At 41.6% G+C, this 18,906-nt stretch overlaps 1 protein-coding gene across 1 annotated transcript in view; it reads right to left on the reverse strand.

The window, feature by feature from the left end:
- dnah5 (dynein, axonemal, heavy chain 5) overlaps positions 1 to 18,906 on the reverse strand; it is a 350,257-nt gene that overhangs the window by 142,083 nt on the left and 189,268 nt on the right. The window contains exons 43-48 of the mRNA XM_080205374.1: positions 17,322 to 17,563; positions 15,953 to 16,129; positions 9,882 to 10,086; positions 4,649 to 4,791; positions 3,430 to 3,564; positions 24 to 146 (exon numbers count right to left, since the gene is read on the reverse strand). Of these exons, the coding sequence (XP_080061500.1) occupies positions 24 to 146; positions 3,430 to 3,564; positions 4,649 to 4,791; positions 9,882 to 10,086; positions 15,953 to 16,129; positions 17,322 to 17,563 (1,025 nt within the window). The remainder of the gene's footprint in view (positions 1 to 23; positions 147 to 3,429; positions 3,565 to 4,648; positions 4,792 to 9,881; positions 10,087 to 15,952; positions 16,130 to 17,321; positions 17,564 to 18,906) is intronic.

Raw genomic sequence — 18,906 nt, forward strand, 5'->3', positions numbered from 1 at the left:
ATCAAGAAATTTTAATTAATTACCTGATCTCCCCATTCATTAATCACAGGCATATTAATGTCATCAATGAAGACAGTCATCTTCTTCCCAGCAGGTGGACCATATGTTGTACCCATCCGTTTATCAACATAACTCTCAATTGTGCGCTATAACAGAAAGTCAACAGGCAATTATGCGTATTTTTAAATTATGCTTTATGTAATCATAATTGACAATTAGTCATGATTTTTCTTTCTGGGAGGGATATTGTATTTTCAATTAGCTTTGACAACATTAAATGTTAAGAGCGGAGTTCTCCCAAAAAAATTCTAAGTGAGGAAATTGCGGGAAAACTGGAGTAATTCAAATTGGTTTCTTCAGTGGGAGATCACACTAGAATCTCTTACACTGCAACGCAGAGGTCACCAACGTGAATATTATTAGATTTCAGGGGGCGGGGCCCATTCCCACCCAGGAGACTGAAACCAGTTGGCCTCTGCGCATGCGCAGTGACCCCGAACTTCAAGTTCCCAATCACTGGCCAACCCGGGACTCTGCAGTGATATCCCCCAACGCCCCCCACAACCTTTCCTGGGCTCGGTCCCAAGACAGCACTCCCCCCACCCCCCAGCCAGGACAATCCAGATCTCCAGCCTGCCCCCCCACCCCCAGGCCCGACTCCATCAGACCTGGGCATTGACACTTTGCCCCTTGGGCAGTGCCAGGGAGCGCAGACTGGCATTGCCAGGGTGCCCATGCCCTGGAGGCACCACATCCCCCAAGCGCCTGACCCCCTGTGGGGCCCTGATTGCCCCCCCCAAACCTTCACTCCAGCATGGTCATCCCGATAGTTCCCCAAAACTGGAAACCTACTGTAAACCCTGCTAGAGTGAAACACTCTGACGGGGTGGGAGAGGCTAGTTGTCCCAGAGAATTCAGTCCCAGGCTCACTAGTTACATTAAAATTATATTTAAATACAGATTAAATAACTTACCTGTCTTCCTGCCAGTTTTCAGTGCAGGCCTGACGGCGCCAGAAATCTGACACCAGGAGATTTGAATTGTGTGCACACCCGGCCGCGAGATTCTCCCAATCCGCTGTGCTAGAAAACTAGTGCAGCGGGTTGGAGAATCGCTCCCTAAGTTTCCTTTCACATAGAAATAAGAACAAGTTTCACACATTCTGAATAAAATATGTTTCATTTCAGCAATAGCACACCCGATTTTACCTAACTGATATTATCTAACTAACCTGATTTTGGGGGAAGTGGAGGGTGAGTGGAGATTGTCCCAAGTCTGCTTCCCCTATCCTCCACCACCGCCCCCCACACCCCCAAACAACCAGAGATCCATCTGAGCCCGTCCCCCCCCTCCAGCAGACGCTAGCTGAAGGCCAGGAAGGTGCTGGAGGCTGTCCAACGACTGCAGGTCAGAAGGATGTTGGAGGGAGAGCAGGATGGAGGTAGGTTGGGGGGTGGGGATGGTTCATCCCGGGGGGAGAGGGACTCTGCCGAGGGGGTCCTGCCTCCCCGGGGGGTCCGATTAGGGGGGTGCGGGGGGTCTGCCGAGGCCGACACGCCTCCTGGGGAGGGGGGGTCCAATGCCGGGGAGGAGGGTTGCTGGGGTGGTTAGCGGGTGACCTGCGAAGGGTGTTCAAGGAGGATGGGCTTCAGAGATTCCCCTGAAGAATAGGAATCAGCTTCAGATTTTTATTCTGCAGGATGATAACAGCGCAGATCCGAAGGCAGTAAAGTGGGGTTTGGCGGTAGAGTTGGGCACAAGGTTCATTAAGTCAATTTAAATGGATGCTAATGCATTTGAATCATAGGGCCGCCCGATGCAAGCGCAGACCGGACCTGCGCCCAAATCAGGTGTCGGTAAAGGCGTGATCTGCTCAGATTTGGGTGCAGGTCGCGTTACAGGCCAGACGCCCAAATTTATCATGATTTATTTTTGGTCAAATTGGGCCCTTAGTTGCACTTAGCTGTTATTTTGAATAATAAACAATATGCAAAATTTGTAGTTAACACTATCTGGTCCAATATTGCACCTGATATACTCCTGCAGCCACAAAACTAATTCCAACTGGGTGTTATCGATGATGCCATGGAATTTGAGGAATATCCCCATTTGGAAATGTGCAGCACCCTCACATGCGGTGTACAATGTAAATGGATTATAAGCACATGCAGACTGACTAATATTATTGATATCCCACCGGATAGCCTAGAATGCACATGACACAAAAGTCAAGTGCCGCAGTGATTCCCACAAACCCCTAACTGAGCAGTGAAGAGCAGACTGCAAATGCAGCACAACTCTAGCTATAAAGGCAGACTTGTCAGAGAAGTCCAGTTAAGTGGCCTCAACTTGTACATCAAGGTTCCAGGGTAACAAAATGCTACAACCTCCACTGTCTGCCCTCTTTACTTTGTTGCTCCTCTTCCTCCCAAAAAGCACTGATAGGGCAGAAATCTATAATTCCATAGATCACAGAGCCAATGCTGCTCACTGACCACCATGTTAACAGGTCAGGGAGGGTCCCAAAAAGTTTCTGGGTAGCTTTACCTCACTTCCCTACCCACTCCCAACCTGTCTGTAATGTCATGGGGAACGGGGGAAGAAAACAGGGGGCACACAGGTTATTTACTCAATTGAGGCCTTTAAGTGGCTCATTGCTGGTGCTTTCTGCTCAGCCACAATTTTGTGGCCAGTGTTAGGATTTTAGGGATGGTAGATCACCTTGTTCTGGCTTCAGATGTGAAGGGGACAGGACATCTCTATCACTAGTCCCCTTTCCAGACCAGGAGCTCAAACCCACCCAACCAAGTTCTCCCATGCCTGTGCACTCCCCTCCATCACACATCCTCCTCCCAGTACTCCATCAACACCCCAACTCTTCATCAAGCTACCCACAAAACTTCCTGTAGTCATCTGGTCTTGCGAGTTCTGACACTTGGAATCTGAGGCCTGCCTGTAGTTCCAGTAGTGGTCAACTCTCGGGGGGGGGCGGTGGGGGGCACTGCTGGGATTACAGAGCTGCCAGCCATTCAGATTGGCCAGCAGTTCTTTGAGATGGGACATTCTCTGAAGTAAGAGATGGACCTCTTACCTCCTGCCAATTAAAGCTCTTCAGATGGGTGGGAAACCCCAAAACCCATAGCTTTCTGCCCAGTTGGGTTAATTGCACTACTGTCACATCTGTGACGAAAATCTGACCCCACTGGGTAATATGCATATTATGCAGGAAAGGGACTTAAGAAAGACCACAAAATTTACTGAAAAGTAACGAAAAAGGAGCACAATGTAAAATTACACTGCATCATATCACAGATTACAACTGCCACAAAGATAATACTATGGTTCATTAATAATCATTGGTTTAGTTTTTAACACAAAGGTTTTTGCTATTTACAATGCGAGTCAATTAAATGTGAAATTATATCTAACCTGAAACATTAGTGGAGTAGTTGCTGATGAAAAGTTGAGACTTTTGGTCATGTGGGACTCAGGGTCATATTTTGACAGGTATCCTTTGATGATCACTGTTTTGGCTGTACCTTGTTCACCAATCAGCAACACGGCCTATGATTTAAAAAAAGCATGGCGATGTAGTTGAAATATCAGCAGAATTTTAAGAAATATTTTTAACGTACAAGTGAACCTTGTCTGCAATCATTATTTGAAATATTTGATCTGCAATGCTCAGCAGCATTTATGATTCCTCAAACTGGAGCTATCTGTGCTCATATGCAGCAAAACCTGGATTATAGCCAGCTTGAGCTGGTGAGTGCAAGCACCATTTGCAGGACGCATAGAAGTATTGGATCATGACCATCTCCAACAAGACTCAATCCAACAGACTCACCTTGACATTCAGTGGCATTACCATCGCTGAATACCCACCATTAAAATTCTGGAGTTGCCACTGGCAGGAAATTCAACTGAACTCGTTACATAAATGTTGTGACTAAAAGAATAGATCAGTGAATGGGCACTCTGGGATGAGTGGCTTATCCTGTCACTTCCCAGAGCTTCCCCATCATCTATAAAGCAAAGGCAGGGGTGTGATGAAATAACCTTCTCTTCTCTTGACGGGTGCAGTTGCAATGTTCAAGAAGCTTCACAACATTCAGGACAAAACAAATGAGTAGTTTCATAGCCCACCCATCTTCTTAAACATGCACGACCAATGAATCACGGCTGCAGTATGTACTAACTACAAGTGCAATCTCTGCCACTGAGAAGGACTTGGGTAACATTGGAGATCTTGTCATCTTCAAATTCCCATCCAAGTCACACACTGTACCAACTTGGTCATTTACAGCTATTACTTAAGTGACAAGTCAAAATTCTAGCACATCCTACCCAATAGAACTGTGGAAGCATGTGCACCACAAAGGCCATTGTAGTTCAATCAGAAAGCATATCATGTCCTTCTCTAGGGCAGCCAGGAATGAGCACTAAATGCTGGTTTTACTTTCTAACCTTTAAAATCATTGACAGTGATGTGAAATTAGTTTGACAAAAATTGCAAGAATAGGAACACAAAACAAGCAAACATTTATAAATATGGCAGCTATTCCAGTTTGTATCCAACTATTTACTGGCCAGAAGATATAATGTAGAATTGTACAGAATAAATTAATAGCAAATGAAATTATCCTACCTTTCCCTGTTTAGCTATTGTATGAATGAGAAAATTTGTCCTCACGTTGTCTACATTAGGCACAAGGATAGAGCCATATTCTGGGCTGCTGTCAGTGGGATAAATGTATTCTTCAACATTTGTATTCCAATGTCGCCATTTTCCTGGTTAGAACATATATAAAGTTCATTATTCTTTACTGAGAAACAAATATTTCACAACATTCTTCAGACTTGAACATTTTTGACAATTTTAATCAGTTTATTAATATCTTATCCCGTCAACCAATTGTCAGGCACTTTCTACTGATCAGCTACATTTTGGATTATGATTCATTCAAAAGAGAAGATTGAACAGCGAAAAGGTATTCAATCTCTAAGATTAATTATCCAATCCAAAGCATTCTCCATTATGGTTCATAGAATAGCTTCACTCAATAACAATCGTCAAATTCCAGGACAAAAGTCATTTATTTTATACTACATATAGATATTAGTCCAAGTTTACAAATGCAGAAACACAAGCAGGCAAAATAATAGTCACTTTACATTTCAAGCCTGATGGGTTTATTCACAAACAACATCAAGAATGAGTAATTAAAGCTCCCACTATTGTATCTCCTGCTCCAACAGCATATAAACATTTTTTGAGAGTAGTTACGAAGAAAAATTTCAGCTGCTTCTCTAATTTGTTATGTTTAATGGCTAGAATAACTTTTTGTGAATGAAAGAAGGGAAAAGAGATAAAAGGAATTCAAATGAATTATTGATTTAAACAGGCCGCTCTCAATTCAGGGGTTTTATACAAGTCCATTCATGCTATTCTTTAGGAAGCCAACTGTATATTATACACGAGACTCTCAGTAATAGCCATTATAATGGTTATACAACCTGAAAGTCACTCTAAGCCAAGTTATTGAATATTCTCTGTGGAATGTCTCTATTAGATGACATGAGTGGAACAAAATTCGGACACACAATACCTATATTTTGGGTGCTACAAGTGGTCTTAGAAATCCAAAATGCCATTTGTTTTACAGCTGGACACATCTGGTGCAAGTTGCAGAGGAAGCTATTTTGATGAGTATTAGCACGTGTAATCAGCAACTGCCAAAACTGTGCAGAGCAGACAAGTGATAATGTCAATAAGCACTACCATTTTGGAATGTGATGAACAGACTTGTGATGAAATCCACGAATTAAGAGCAGCCTGTTTGAATATATAATTTACTTGAAATTCTTTTATCTCTTTTCACTTTTTTGGTTCATGAAAGGTTATTCTAGTCATTAAACATAACTGCCATTTTGGAATTCAATGCTTCAGCTACTAACATCCTTTACTCACACACAGTCGAAAACGTGTTCAGCAGCAGGAAGGACCCTGAAAATGTACTTGGATTTTTTTTTAAAGGAATCAATAACTTCTGGGTTAGTTGCTTTTTTTAAATTACTGCTGTTGCAATAAATTGGTCATGGCTACAGGGCTTCTGTGCAAACCAACTGTTCCCAGATATGGGTGCAGTGGTAGGCATTCCATTTGGACTATGTAGTATGACCGGGAGAATGAGCAAGAGCACATTAAGCAGAGCAGCTACTCCCAGAGGGGAAAGGAGGAGGGGGAGAATGTTTCTCAGCAGGAGGTCATACCCGCCCAAAGTGTTTAGACGGCATTTCTCCTCTTAAAGCTCAGCAAGAACCATATGTCAGGCATTTGTACTTTAGCAAGGGCACCCTCAGTGAAATAGTCCACCTGCTGCAGCCACAATTACACTTTCATTTAGGGGGAGGATTACACTGTCAATGGCTGTGAAGCTGACCACATTAGTGAACTTTTATGCACCGGTTTCTTCCAAGCTGGAGCTGGAAATATTTTGCAACATATTGCGGTATGCTGTCCACTGTTGCACAAGGGAAATCACTGATACTCATTCGTCAAAAACATGTCATTGCCAAAGAGAAGCAGATGGAATGAATACAATGCTTAATAAAGAGTGCAAGTGTTTCATTATCGAGGTACCACTGATTGCATGCAAGTTGTTTTCAAAACACTGGGGATGGAATCACCAGAAAATAATCAAGAGATGGGAACATTTCAGGAAATGGTTCCATTCCCTGAGATGTCTGATGCCTGTATCATCATCTAACCAGACACTGAGTGACTTCTGCTTATGCTGCCATAAAACCTGAGATATCAGCCACCAGGCGGTGCTTTATGCTTGGGTTCAGAAGTGTGCCAATGGATTTGGCTGTCTCTTCCATACTGGAAAGGATATGCTGCAAGGTCTGCTCAAAGACCTAGCATAGTTGGTGCCTGACTCTTCCATGAATCTTGACATTACATAGGGGCTTCATGGTAAGCATTTAAGTATGCATATTAATCCACCTTCTTCTGTAGCCAGCATCATCAAATTGCTCATCTAAATTTTCTGCAGTTCAACTTGCATTTGAGAATTCAAACTTACTCTCGCGTGCACGAGTACCTGTCCTGCCCTCTCCCCCTGCCTTGGCTGCAGATCACTCATGCCTGAAGACTCAACACATTGCAAATTCCACCTGTAAGCTATCTTCTAAAATTCTGACAGGTACACAGCCACCAGCTCAGGCAATAACACTTGAGTGTGATATGCAGGGACAGTTCCTACATCATCACCGTCTTCCAACTGATGCTCCTTCATCACTACCTGGCTGAGTTACAGTTCTTAAGTATACAAAAAGAGAAAGGCACAAGGTAGAATTGTGGCAGAGGGTGGAGGAAAGTAAGAGGCTTATGCTTGTATTGTCTGTATCTTCCAATTCAAAACAGATGTTGGGATGAGGTAAGATTGAGATGTGAGGATGATTAAGTATCAAGATACTTTTACCTTTGATACCATTACTTGACCCTGTCCTGAGTAATGGCTGCTCCAATGATGTCTATTGTAAGGTGTTGTACACAGTTTAGTAGACCTGCAGAAGTTTTTGTAGTTATGTGTAGGTAAGCTATCAGTTTTTTTAACTCTTTAAACTACTTACAACATACAGTAAAGGCTACAAACTAGGAATTGTCTCCATATTTGCTGGTACATGTCTCTGTCCAACATTTAACTGACTCTGGGTCATGTGCTCTCTTACATCAGTGTGCATGGTACTGTACTCAGTCCCACATTAACCCAATATATGCCAGAGCCATTACTAAGATGATGAGCACCATACCCTCGCTGGGGGATAAGGACATACAGCCGTGCATTTCTCCTGCCAGTTAGCTGCCTCTGGTTATCCTGCAGAAGAGTTGAAAGTAAGTCAGTGAATGTGTTGCAGAGTTGTCACGGCCAAATAGTTGCAGGTGAGATGTGAGTGTGAGGCCCACAGCAGTGCCAAGTGTGATTGAGCGAGGTGGAGGTATGAATATTAGGTATGATGAGTCCTGTTTAACAGAGACTATTGGAAGGCGGGTATTGGGAATTTGACACATTGAGGAGTGTCTGAGAGTAATGGTGCAGCTAGTGAGATTTGACATTTGAATATGTATTCACTGGCATTGACCACTCATGTGAGGTAACTGAACTGTGGCACTCCATCCAAGTCCTCAGGGTTTGACCATGCCATTGACTGCCACATTTATCCTGCCCCACTGCCTTCTCAAAGTTTGCTTGGAGGACCTGCTGGCCCCTCCAGAGACAGCACGTAGCGTCTTCTCTTCCTTGACCAAGGCCTCCAAAGCAGACTCGGAAGAACTTGGAGCCCAATCTCCCCCATTGATGTTATCAAGTATTTCCCAGGTCAGAATCAATTATAAAATCACTTCCAGCACTGGCTCCAAACAGCAACCACCCTTAGGTATTAGAGGTTTGCTCTAATTGAGTGTGAGTTTCTCTCATGATTTTGGGCTCCCGCTGAGACAACTAGTGCTGGCTCCAGCTATAATCAGCTAAATAAACAAGTAATGCCAAGTTAGTGTGTTGCCTGCATCAGAATCACAGGCATGGGTAAATGCCACATCTCGTTTTCCTTTCTTCGGGGGTTGTTATATTTTTATTTATTAGTGTCACAAGTAGGCTTACATTAACACTGCAATGAAGTTGTTGTGAAAAATCCCCTATTCACCACATACCTGCACTTATTCAAGTAGACAGAGAGAGAATTTAGCATGACCAATGCACCTAACCAGCACATCTTTTGGACTGTGGGAAGAAACCAGAGCACCCGGAGGAAACCCATGCAGACACAATGAGAATGGGCAGACAGTGATGCAAGCAAGGAATCGAACCTGGGTCCCTGGTGCTGTGAGGTTGCAATGCTAACCACTGCGCCACCATATCGCCCATATTTTAAGATACGCAACTACTAGAAAACGTGATAAAGAGTAAGTACATATTATTCAATAGATACACTATTAACAATATCATGAGCAAAAGTTGCAAAGTAGCAACATTCTTAGATTACATTACAATCTGAATAAACACAACAATATGAAGAGATACTAATCATTAAACAGTAACCCATCAGAGGCACGTAGAAGACTCACTAATGTATAAACACTGGGACCCACTGTTATGATTCTGACCCCAACCTGATTTTAATTGCTGATGCAGATAGTGATGTCTGTTGTCAGACCTGCCAGAAAAATATGGTGGGATACACCATCAGCTCCAGAACTGGCCCAGCAAAGTGTATTTTATTAAAACAAAATATATGCTTCCTTTATAGGACACTGGAAGAGCAAGAGTTCTGCTCTGAACCCTACAATAAGATCTTGGGCCTCCACTGACTCACGCTTCCATCTCCTAAACCCCACTGCCCTCATGATTTGCCTCATGTCGGGGATATCATTCCCTATCAGCCCTAGCAGCAGTCTCCTGCTACAAGAATTACCTTCCTGTACCCTGAGCATTCGCCACAGGTTTGGACAGCAATCCATGCTGGAACATGGCATTGAAGTCCAATAGTTCAAATTACTTGTGCTTTTTACCTGCCAATCCTCAGCAGTTTACACACCTACACCCAAGTTAAAATCAGGGATCCAAACTCACCTAATTTTCTAAGGTAATTTTGAGCCATATTTTTGTGTACATAAGCCCATCTTTAAAGGAGCATTGTTCATGATTATTCTGAAGAAACCTACACCTCAGAATATCAAAATGTGACACCTTCCCACAGCTGCACTCTATTCAAAAAGCTGTTTTGTGGACGGAGAGTATGTTAAAATATGTTTCAAAAATTCAGTGTTCATTGCAGAAAATAGTTAAAATAATTGCCCACGTTATCTTGGTACTGACCATCAAAATGTACAACATAGTCAAACATTGTGTCCTCACTCCCTGATGGGATGGATGGCAAATCCAGCTGAATAGTCTCATGCATTCGCAGCCAGTGTTCCATTTTCCTTCTGTCTTCTAATTCCAATAAGGCCCCTATACTCCACATCAGTGAGAAAACATACAGTCTTTCCAAATGTTCTCGAGTCACTTCTGCACCTTGTTCCTGAAATACATTTATAAATATGTTACTACATTGGAAACAAAAACATTTTGCTACAACATATTTTCAATCCAGCATCTAAATCTGAGACATTTGCAAGTTATCTGTTGATCAATAACAAAACTAACGGTAGCAAGTCTGATCAATTTAGTGAGGTTCTGAATGCACACAAATTGGGCAGAACTTAAAACTTTCCTTCAGGGTGAAGGAGGATCGTACAATTGGGGGAGAAGGTTCAGATGGAGGGCACATCACATTCCCGATTCTCCTCAAATAAGCCCAGGATAGGAAGGGTTGAGAATGGCCTTCCCACCCGGAGGACAGTAGAGACTATTACCAACCGCAGGACGGGTCCACATCATGTAGGCAAGCTGCAGGTAAAACTATGGCGTGATGGAAAGGATTCTTTCTTCTTGGGCATTCTGTGCTCAATGAAGGGACTTAGCAGAAGCGAGGGATGAATAAGCAAGACAACACTCTTTGGCCTTTAAATTGACCTCTTTGACTCTCGCCAAAAGATCTTTTAATGGGTGGCAATCCCATTACATTTAACTGCATCTCAGGACTCAAGTAACAATCCTCCTCTTTGGCCCTACTGCAGTACTATGCTTGACAGTGCTACTTAGGAACCTATCAGCTTCTGTTGGCCAGCAGCTCTCAGAAGTGGGACATAAACTCTGTGGGTGCCCTGAACCCTGACAACAGCCAGTCTACTTCTCGAGTTTGGATTTTATTGTGTTTCCTGGAAATGGCCAAGGTGCTTTTGCCACTAGTTTCCCAGCTGGGGGACAGGCCCACTACCACAATCATTAAATTTCACCCAATGTGACACTCTATGATTGATGTATTTTATACCTTCTGCGGTGTAGTTTCTTCATCGACCTTCTCAATGGTCTTCCAAAGATGGTACAGGTGGAACAGGTTTGGCAATTCATAACATTTTATGAATTAATCTTGCTTAAATCATAAAAAAGATTTCCCCAGAAACAATGCCAAAATTTAGTACATATTTTTAAAACTGAATGTTTCATTTTTTTAGACTATCTAATGGCCATTGCATATACTGTATAAGCAAATTATTTTTCATTGAATATTCTGTGAAAATTGATTAAAGTACTTAATTAATGATTAAAACATCTGGATTAACCATATAAACTAAAATTCTCAGCAAAATATTCCACATTTGGTGTGTACAGAAAATCTAATTCACCTCAAAAATATCAGCACAATCTTACAACATTAAAGCTACATGTAACTGTTGCAGGTACATTCCCACACTGTTTCTCTAGCCATCAACAATAGTGTGGAATTTCACAATTGAAGCCAAAATTGGTTCAGGGTAGGAAACAATGGATAATGGGTAGTTGGGTGTGGGTGAGGAAAAGAAAACTGGGAAATTCATAAGGTAACAAGAAGAGAAATGATTGGCAAGGAAGATCTAGCAAAAAAACAGACAGGTAGGTATAGACATGTAGGTGTAGTGAAAATATTTAAAACTTATGTCTTGTGGTTCCCAGCAATTTGAAATAAAAATGTTGGAACTGACATCAAATGTATTTCTTAAATCTTGCCATGTGTTGCAGAATGATACAGTGTTGTTTTAGTACAGTTGGTGCAGTGCAGTGGTGATGTGGCACTCTGGATATACACACACACACGTGCACATAATAAAACAGCTCCTAAAGCTTTTCAAATAATATGACAACGTAACAAAAGTGATTCAATGAATATTTCTGGAATGTCTACAATAATCTAGGCCCTTTAGGGTTGCAACAGAATATTCACCTTTAGGGTAGAGAGTAGAGAAAAGATCTCGTTCTGCAAAGTGCTTTTGTTGGATAGTGTAACACATTGGTGTTATTACTGGAAGATTCCAAAATGGAACAATGGCTCAAAAGATCGTAACTTCTACTTTTTTAATGAAAACATACAGGAATAGTCACAGGATTGCTAGTTAGTTTTTAACAAGGAAAAACATTAAACACGAAACATTTGTTTGTAATAAAATACTCCTTTACTCCACTCTTAGCTTCACAAAAGTATAGGTTTCAAAGATAACATCCCAGTCTGAAACCAAACAGCTAATGACACTCAACTGATCTTCCATAGATTTCTTCGCACATTCCTCCAGAAGATTGTCATGTGAGTGTTTCCAAACTCCATTCCCAAAAGAGTCACACTTCAAAATCTTCTTTCAAACAATGCTTTCCATCAGCTGTTTTCATTAAGAATCCAGCTCCAGGTTTTCCAACTATCCTCTCAAACAAAGCTTTTGCTCCATTGTTTTGGTAATGAATTCAGCTTCAGGTTTTCCAACTCTCCTTTCAGCTTTCCTTTGTTTTAAATGCTTTCACACAACTTCCGAGAACCAGCTACTGATTTCCATAATTATTCTAAATAATATCTCACAAACTTGCTAATATATTACAAACCTTAGAACCACTTCAGATATCTTCGGCAGCACGATGGCACACTGGTTAGCACCGCTGCCTCACAGCATCAAGGCTCCGGGTTCAATTCCAACCTTGCATGTTCTCCCTATGTCTGCATGGGTTTCTTTAAGGTGATCTGGTTTCCTTCCGCAATCCAAAGATGTGCAGGTAAGGTTGACTGGCCATACAAAATTGCCCCTTAGTGTCAGGGGCATGAGCAAAGTAAATACATGGGGTTACGGGGATAGAGTCTGGTTGGGATTGTTGGTGCAAACTCCATGGGCTGAATGACTTCCTTCTGCACTGTAGGGATACCATGATCTTTCAGGTTTCGGCCGATTCCTTTTCATCTGTCTGTCTTCACTGAACAGTATTCGATTCTAGTCTGCATTTCTTCTATTCCTTCAACTTCAAACTTCCTGGAAACATCTCTTCATTTCTCTAGTTCCCTTAACTTGTTGTTCTTATAAGTTTCCAGCACTTGTTTTCATAACTGTTACTCCATGGTATGGCTTTTGTTGAGAGATATTCCCTTTCTGACTTACTTTAAATTAAACCCACTTAAATCTAAACTTTATGTCTAATATGTAACAAGTCAAACACAAATCCCTTAAAACTGCCTCTGTTTTCCAACAGTAGATCAGGGTGGGGGTGGGTGTTGTTTGAAAGTCAATTTATTTTTCCTTTCTCATGTCTGTTTGTTTGATTAATTATTTGGCTACCTTTTAAATTTTCTGTAGGTTGACAGCAATGGGTTTGAGCATCATGGCATAAATGCTCAACGTAAAAGTGACAAATGGCAGGTGATTGTTTTATTATTGCTTTTTATGACAGATACACTGCTTGGATTTACATGTGATGATCATTCCCATAAGTGGATCTTCCACCTTCTTGGAACCTCAAAGTACCTTTGCTTACTAATATCTGGTAAGTTTAGAAGGAAACAATCATCGAGCAGGTTATCACTTTATTTCAGTTCACCTGAGAACATCCAATCACATGATCTTCTTGTCTGTGGTAGGCATACTGAATCTAAAAATTCAGATCACGAATGCGGCAATAAACCACTAATAATTTTACTTGGTACAAACAAAATACTTAAAATAGTTGCTGTCTCTATGATTCATTTTGAAAGGCTACATTGTCAAAGATGCTTCTCCTGTGCTATGACTCATCATAAAATTGATCCGGAAGCTGACTTTCTACAAACTGAAATGCTATCACAGAGTTACTGAACTAGCTCAGTATCCCTGCTGGTTGACTGATTAGAGGACTGAGCAAAAGCTATCAAATATAAGCTTATGGCCACACAGCTGTCCATCAGGGATGACAAGGAATCACTGATCTCGTTCCTTTCACCGATCTGACCTATATCTTCACATGGCCACAGCTGGCAAGCAAAACTATTAGTTCAGGATGCCAATTATCTAAGAAATTTGGGAATGAAATGGCTGGCTTGATTTATTGATTGGCATCAAATACTTAAATTACATAAACAAAGCTAAAATACAGTGGATTATGAAAATCTGAAATCAAAACAGAAAAGGCAGGCAAGGTATCATCTGTGGCAAGAGAGACAGAAACTAATATCACAAGTCAATGACCTTTCATCAGAACTGGAAATCATTAGAAATGTAACAAGTTTATAGCAAGTACAGAGATTGGAAAAGAGAAGGGGGAGGAAAAGAACAAAAGGGAAGGCCCATAATAATGTGGAAGACTGGAAAGATCAAATGTCAAAAGACCATAGGAGCAGAACTGGACCATTTGGCCCATCACCAAAAGAGGTGATGCAGCAAGGCAAAAGCGGGTGGGAAAGAATGAAATATTGGACCCTATTTTACTATTTTGATTCTAAGTGCTGGGCGGACTTGAAACTGGGAGTGTTTCAGAGCTGACTTTTAGACCCGTTTTCAGACGCCCCCGTACTCACGTTACCTGAAAAAACGTCAGTGATTCAGAGTCGTGCTGCACAAGCCTGTGGCTGGGGCTTAACATGCCTGAAACACGGTTGCTCCAATTGCACAAGTACAGAAAAATAACTACATAATGCTGCTCCCCTGCCACATCCCTCCATGGTGGATAATGCCTACCCCGGCATCTACAAACATTGTCCCACCCCCAACAACATTACCGACCCCCTTATTCCCCCCACCCGGCACCCAAACCGATCACGGGATCCTATCCCTTTCCCCCCACCAATCTCCAGCAGAGTGGCAGCGGACCCACCTCCTCCCCCCCGCCAATCTCAAGCAGAGAACCGTCAGACGCTCGGCACTTACCTCATTAACTGGAGCGCCCGAATCGGACTTAAATGGAGCATGTCTGTTTTGCACCAATTCAGGATGGACGAACATAGTGGTAAAGGGGGAGGTGACGATAAAAGGGGGAAGGTGACGATAAAAATTGGGCACGCAGCACATTAAGTCAATTTAAATCCATACAAATGCATTTAAATGGCCATCGTGCCCATTTCGGGCGCAGTCCCGATTTTAGGGCCTTGGTAAAGGGGGAGCCAGCACGTAGGCAGGTGCAGATCATACTACTTACCTCACGCTCGACTTTACCAAGTTTTCATGCCCGAAAACAGTCGCAACGCGGTGATAAAATCCGGCCCAGTGTGTCCAGAGGTGGTGTTAATGGGAAAAGCAGAAGCTTAATTAATAAAACCTTCTATCCAATGAAACAATAAAAAACAAATAAAACGGGGGCCAGAACTTTCCAGCTGTTTGTGCCAGTGGGATCTCCAAGTCCCACTAATGGTGTGCCCTCAGCACAGATTTCCCCGTGGATGGGGATGCATTCAACAGGTAATGCCGTTGACTATGATGTGTCCAGAAGATCCCACCACCAGCCAATGGCTGCCCAACTTCAAGCCACAAGATACACGGCAAGTTGCATAGAGAATCCCGCTCAGGGTCAGTGATTAAGATTTGAAATTGTTGAATTTGGTTTTGAGCCTGGAAGGTGGTAAAGTACCTAATCAAAACTTGATGTGATGTTCCTCAAGCTTACATTGAGCACCTTTGGAACAGTCTGAGGACAGGGGTCAGAGTGAAATGGAAGTGGAGAATTAAAATAACAAGTGATGGCTATACTTGCAAAATAAATGTTCTTCAAACTGGTAAACTGATCTGTGTTTAGTCGATCACATCATGAACAGCATGAAGTAGACTTAATTGAAAGAAGCACAAGTGAGTTCATCTGAAAGGACTGTTAGGGCCTTAGACCATGAAAAGAGAGAAGATAAAAGGTCAGAAACTGCATAAATGGAGAATTGAAGCCAAATTCCAAATGCAGTTGAATTTGAAGTTTTTTCTTTATTGTACAATTACATCGTTAACAGTAAAAATGAAGATTGCTCAGAAGTTTTATAGAATCTTACCAGGTAAGCATATTATTATGATACAGCATATAGTCTGAAGACATCTACTCACCTTTGGGGGAATAAGGCCATCAAGCATGTTAATGCTTTGCACGATAATAAAAGCTTCCAGCATTTCTATCTTATATTCCAGTGACTGGACACTAAAGCGATACATCTCAGCAAAGGATTCTGCAAATAACTTCCGTAGAATCTCAGCTGTCTGTTGTGAGCGTTTCTTCAGCCAACCCTAAGTCAAATCAGCCAAAGAATAATTTTTTCATAATTTACTCAGCTTCATATGCATATAACAGGTGGACTTTTAACTAAAAAAAGGCAAAACCTGAAACAAAATTACCATTGTTAACACCAGGTTAATGGAGATACAAGCTTTGTCATGTGATATATTAGGTGAAACGTCTAACTTCAGCAGAGACAGAAAACATCTAGTCACCCGAATTGGACAAGATGTACGTAACCAATGCTTGATCTTTGGCCCAGATTTTTGTGGAGTCATGGAAACATAATGAACCTTTAAAAACTGTTGGATAGGACTCTGATCTGGAAGCCATTTCCTCATTTCTAACAGATCCCGTTTTCTTTGAAAGGAAAAAGAGGTGGGGGCATGACTCACATGAGAAGCAAACCTGAATTCAGCTGTACCAACTAAACTCAGTGCTGAGTTCAAACAGACGCCACTTTTGCTTTCACAAGGTTTTTAACGCTTAGTCTATGAGCTGCAAATTTTTAAAGTAAACTCCAATGCCATGAGGGGTGTGTAAGACCATGAGAGAGCATAAAATGTAGGAGCAGAAGTATGAAAGGCCACTGGGGTGCATGGGGGGATGGATTGACATGAGGAATACGTATGAGGTTGAGTGGGTGTGAGGGCTGAGGGCTGGACGGCCTGACATTTTAACAAAACAACTGGGATAAGATTCGCTTATTGGACAAACAGCTTCAACCTGACTCTGTTCCACACCCAGCCTGAAGCAAAGCTCCTGCCAATCAGATGAATTACTCCTGAGGCAAACAGAACAAGCTGCGAGGTTTCATGCTACCCAACTCGGAGTGAAATTTAATGCCATTATCGCCTGTTTTACACCCCACCACAGCTCAAAACTCCAATGAATGGTTTTTATGAAATATTACTTAATTTGTTTGCAGATAGGGCATTAACTTCAACTTTCAATGTTTGCTGTGTTCAAACCCAATGAATTATCCCAATGAGCTGCTGTAATTTCAATAGAAAATCCATGGGAAACTTGCAGATAGGGCATTTCCACTGTTTCTCCAAGTCTCATGATAATGTAAAAATTGGAAATTCAACATCACGTGTTATAATAAAACAGTTTCAATTCAATAAAGGAATGAAAAAGTTCTGTATCTCAACAGATTATTCCCTGTCCTGAAAAATAAGAAATTAACTGCTATTTAAATACCTCAAGAATGGGGCTGAAGTTTAAAACTGACGAACTCATGAAGACCATGCCATTTCGAGAAACAGTTGCAGGTGAAGCATTGTCTATGTTGTGTGGTTCAAACACAATCTTACAGTTTGGAGCCATGGGAATGCGATCACCATTTGCCAGGGTAAGCGTTCTGTTATCATCAAGCACCGAGTTTAAATTTTCAATCCAGATGGCATCAACAGGACCATCCAATACAATCCAGATGTGTTCTCCTGCACAGCAAACAGTGTTAATTAACATACTATGGTCTATGTACAGTTGCCGCATTTTAATTAAGTAACAATGATGGAACAGCAATAAACATCCAAGCCAGAATGGTGTGTTTTTTCAGAGAAAAACTTAGAGGGGTTGACGTCCCCACTGTTGCCTTTCTCTATCTAGCTGGTGAAGTTTGTAGTTTTTGGAAATTCTACCACAGAAGATTTGGCAACTTGCTGTGTGCATCTTGTAGATAGTACACATTGCACTGCAGACATTGTAATCCATAAACTGGGAATCTGATGTTTAGCTTTTGTTGCCGATAAAGACAGAAAACACTCAGCAGATCCAAGAGCATCAGAACCATCAGCAACCTGAAACATTAACACTATTCCTGCCCCCAAAATATTGCCAGACCCTGATGAGCATTTCCAGCATATTCCTTTTTTCAGTTCCAAATTTCCAGCATCCATCATGTTTTACTTTGTGTTGTTTCTTGAGATAAACCATATAAAAATTACCCATTTGTCCCCATAAACTGCTCCATTGAGATTTGCTTTACACTGCTCTATATCAACTTTCATTATAGTGTTAACACAGCAGTGTAACAAAAGTATCTTCTTGTGACTTGAATAGGATAGTCATGTCTTTATTGCACGTGTAACTCTTAGAAAAAGGACCAAGTAAAACTTAAAAGCAAGACCTTCATGTTGTAGCAACATAAACATTGCGAACAGCAGTTAAGACTGGAATTACTCAATCAGAAAGCACAAATGACCTTTATGGCACTATTCAAACTAAAATAAATGCTGCATTTCTGCATGAATGGAGTGTCAGGCTTGACATTAACCAGATCATTTTTATCAATTTTCTCCTCACAGCCTTTGCTGATTAACTGTCTCACAGCATTCAGTTTTTAATAAAACTTTGGTCTGTATCTGTTTTTACTTCATGCATCTCACAATGAGAAAATGAAACACGTTCATCCAAACACAATGAGCTAAAATTAGTCTTCATCCATTCTGTGGTGTGCAGTGAGGAGTGGGGGGTGGGGGCGGTGAACCATTGCATACAAGTGGACTCTTTCTCCTATAGCTCAGTTGTTCTCTGCAATACAGGAATGCACTTGAAGAGGGAGAAATGCATCTTCCAAGCAGCTGAAGTAATTCAAAAAGGCTACTGGGTACACAGCAAAGGGCTACATTCTGTACAGAATAAGGTAAAAGCCATCAGGAGGTGCCAGATCCAAGAAATACCATGTAGTTGAAATTCTTTGGAGGACCAATAAATTATCATGGAAAATCTTTCTCTTTCATGCTCTACTACGAAAACACAGTAAGAAGTCTCACAACACCAG

This window comes from Carcharhinus amblyrhynchos, chromosome 2 (genome assembly GCF_965287045.1).
Source record: "Carcharhinus amblyrhynchos chromosome 2, sCarAmb.v2.hapA, whole genome shotgun sequence".
NCBI classification, from domain to species: domain Eukaryota; kingdom Metazoa; phylum Chordata; class Chondrichthyes; order Carcharhiniformes; family Carcharhinidae; genus Carcharhinus; species Carcharhinus amblyrhynchos.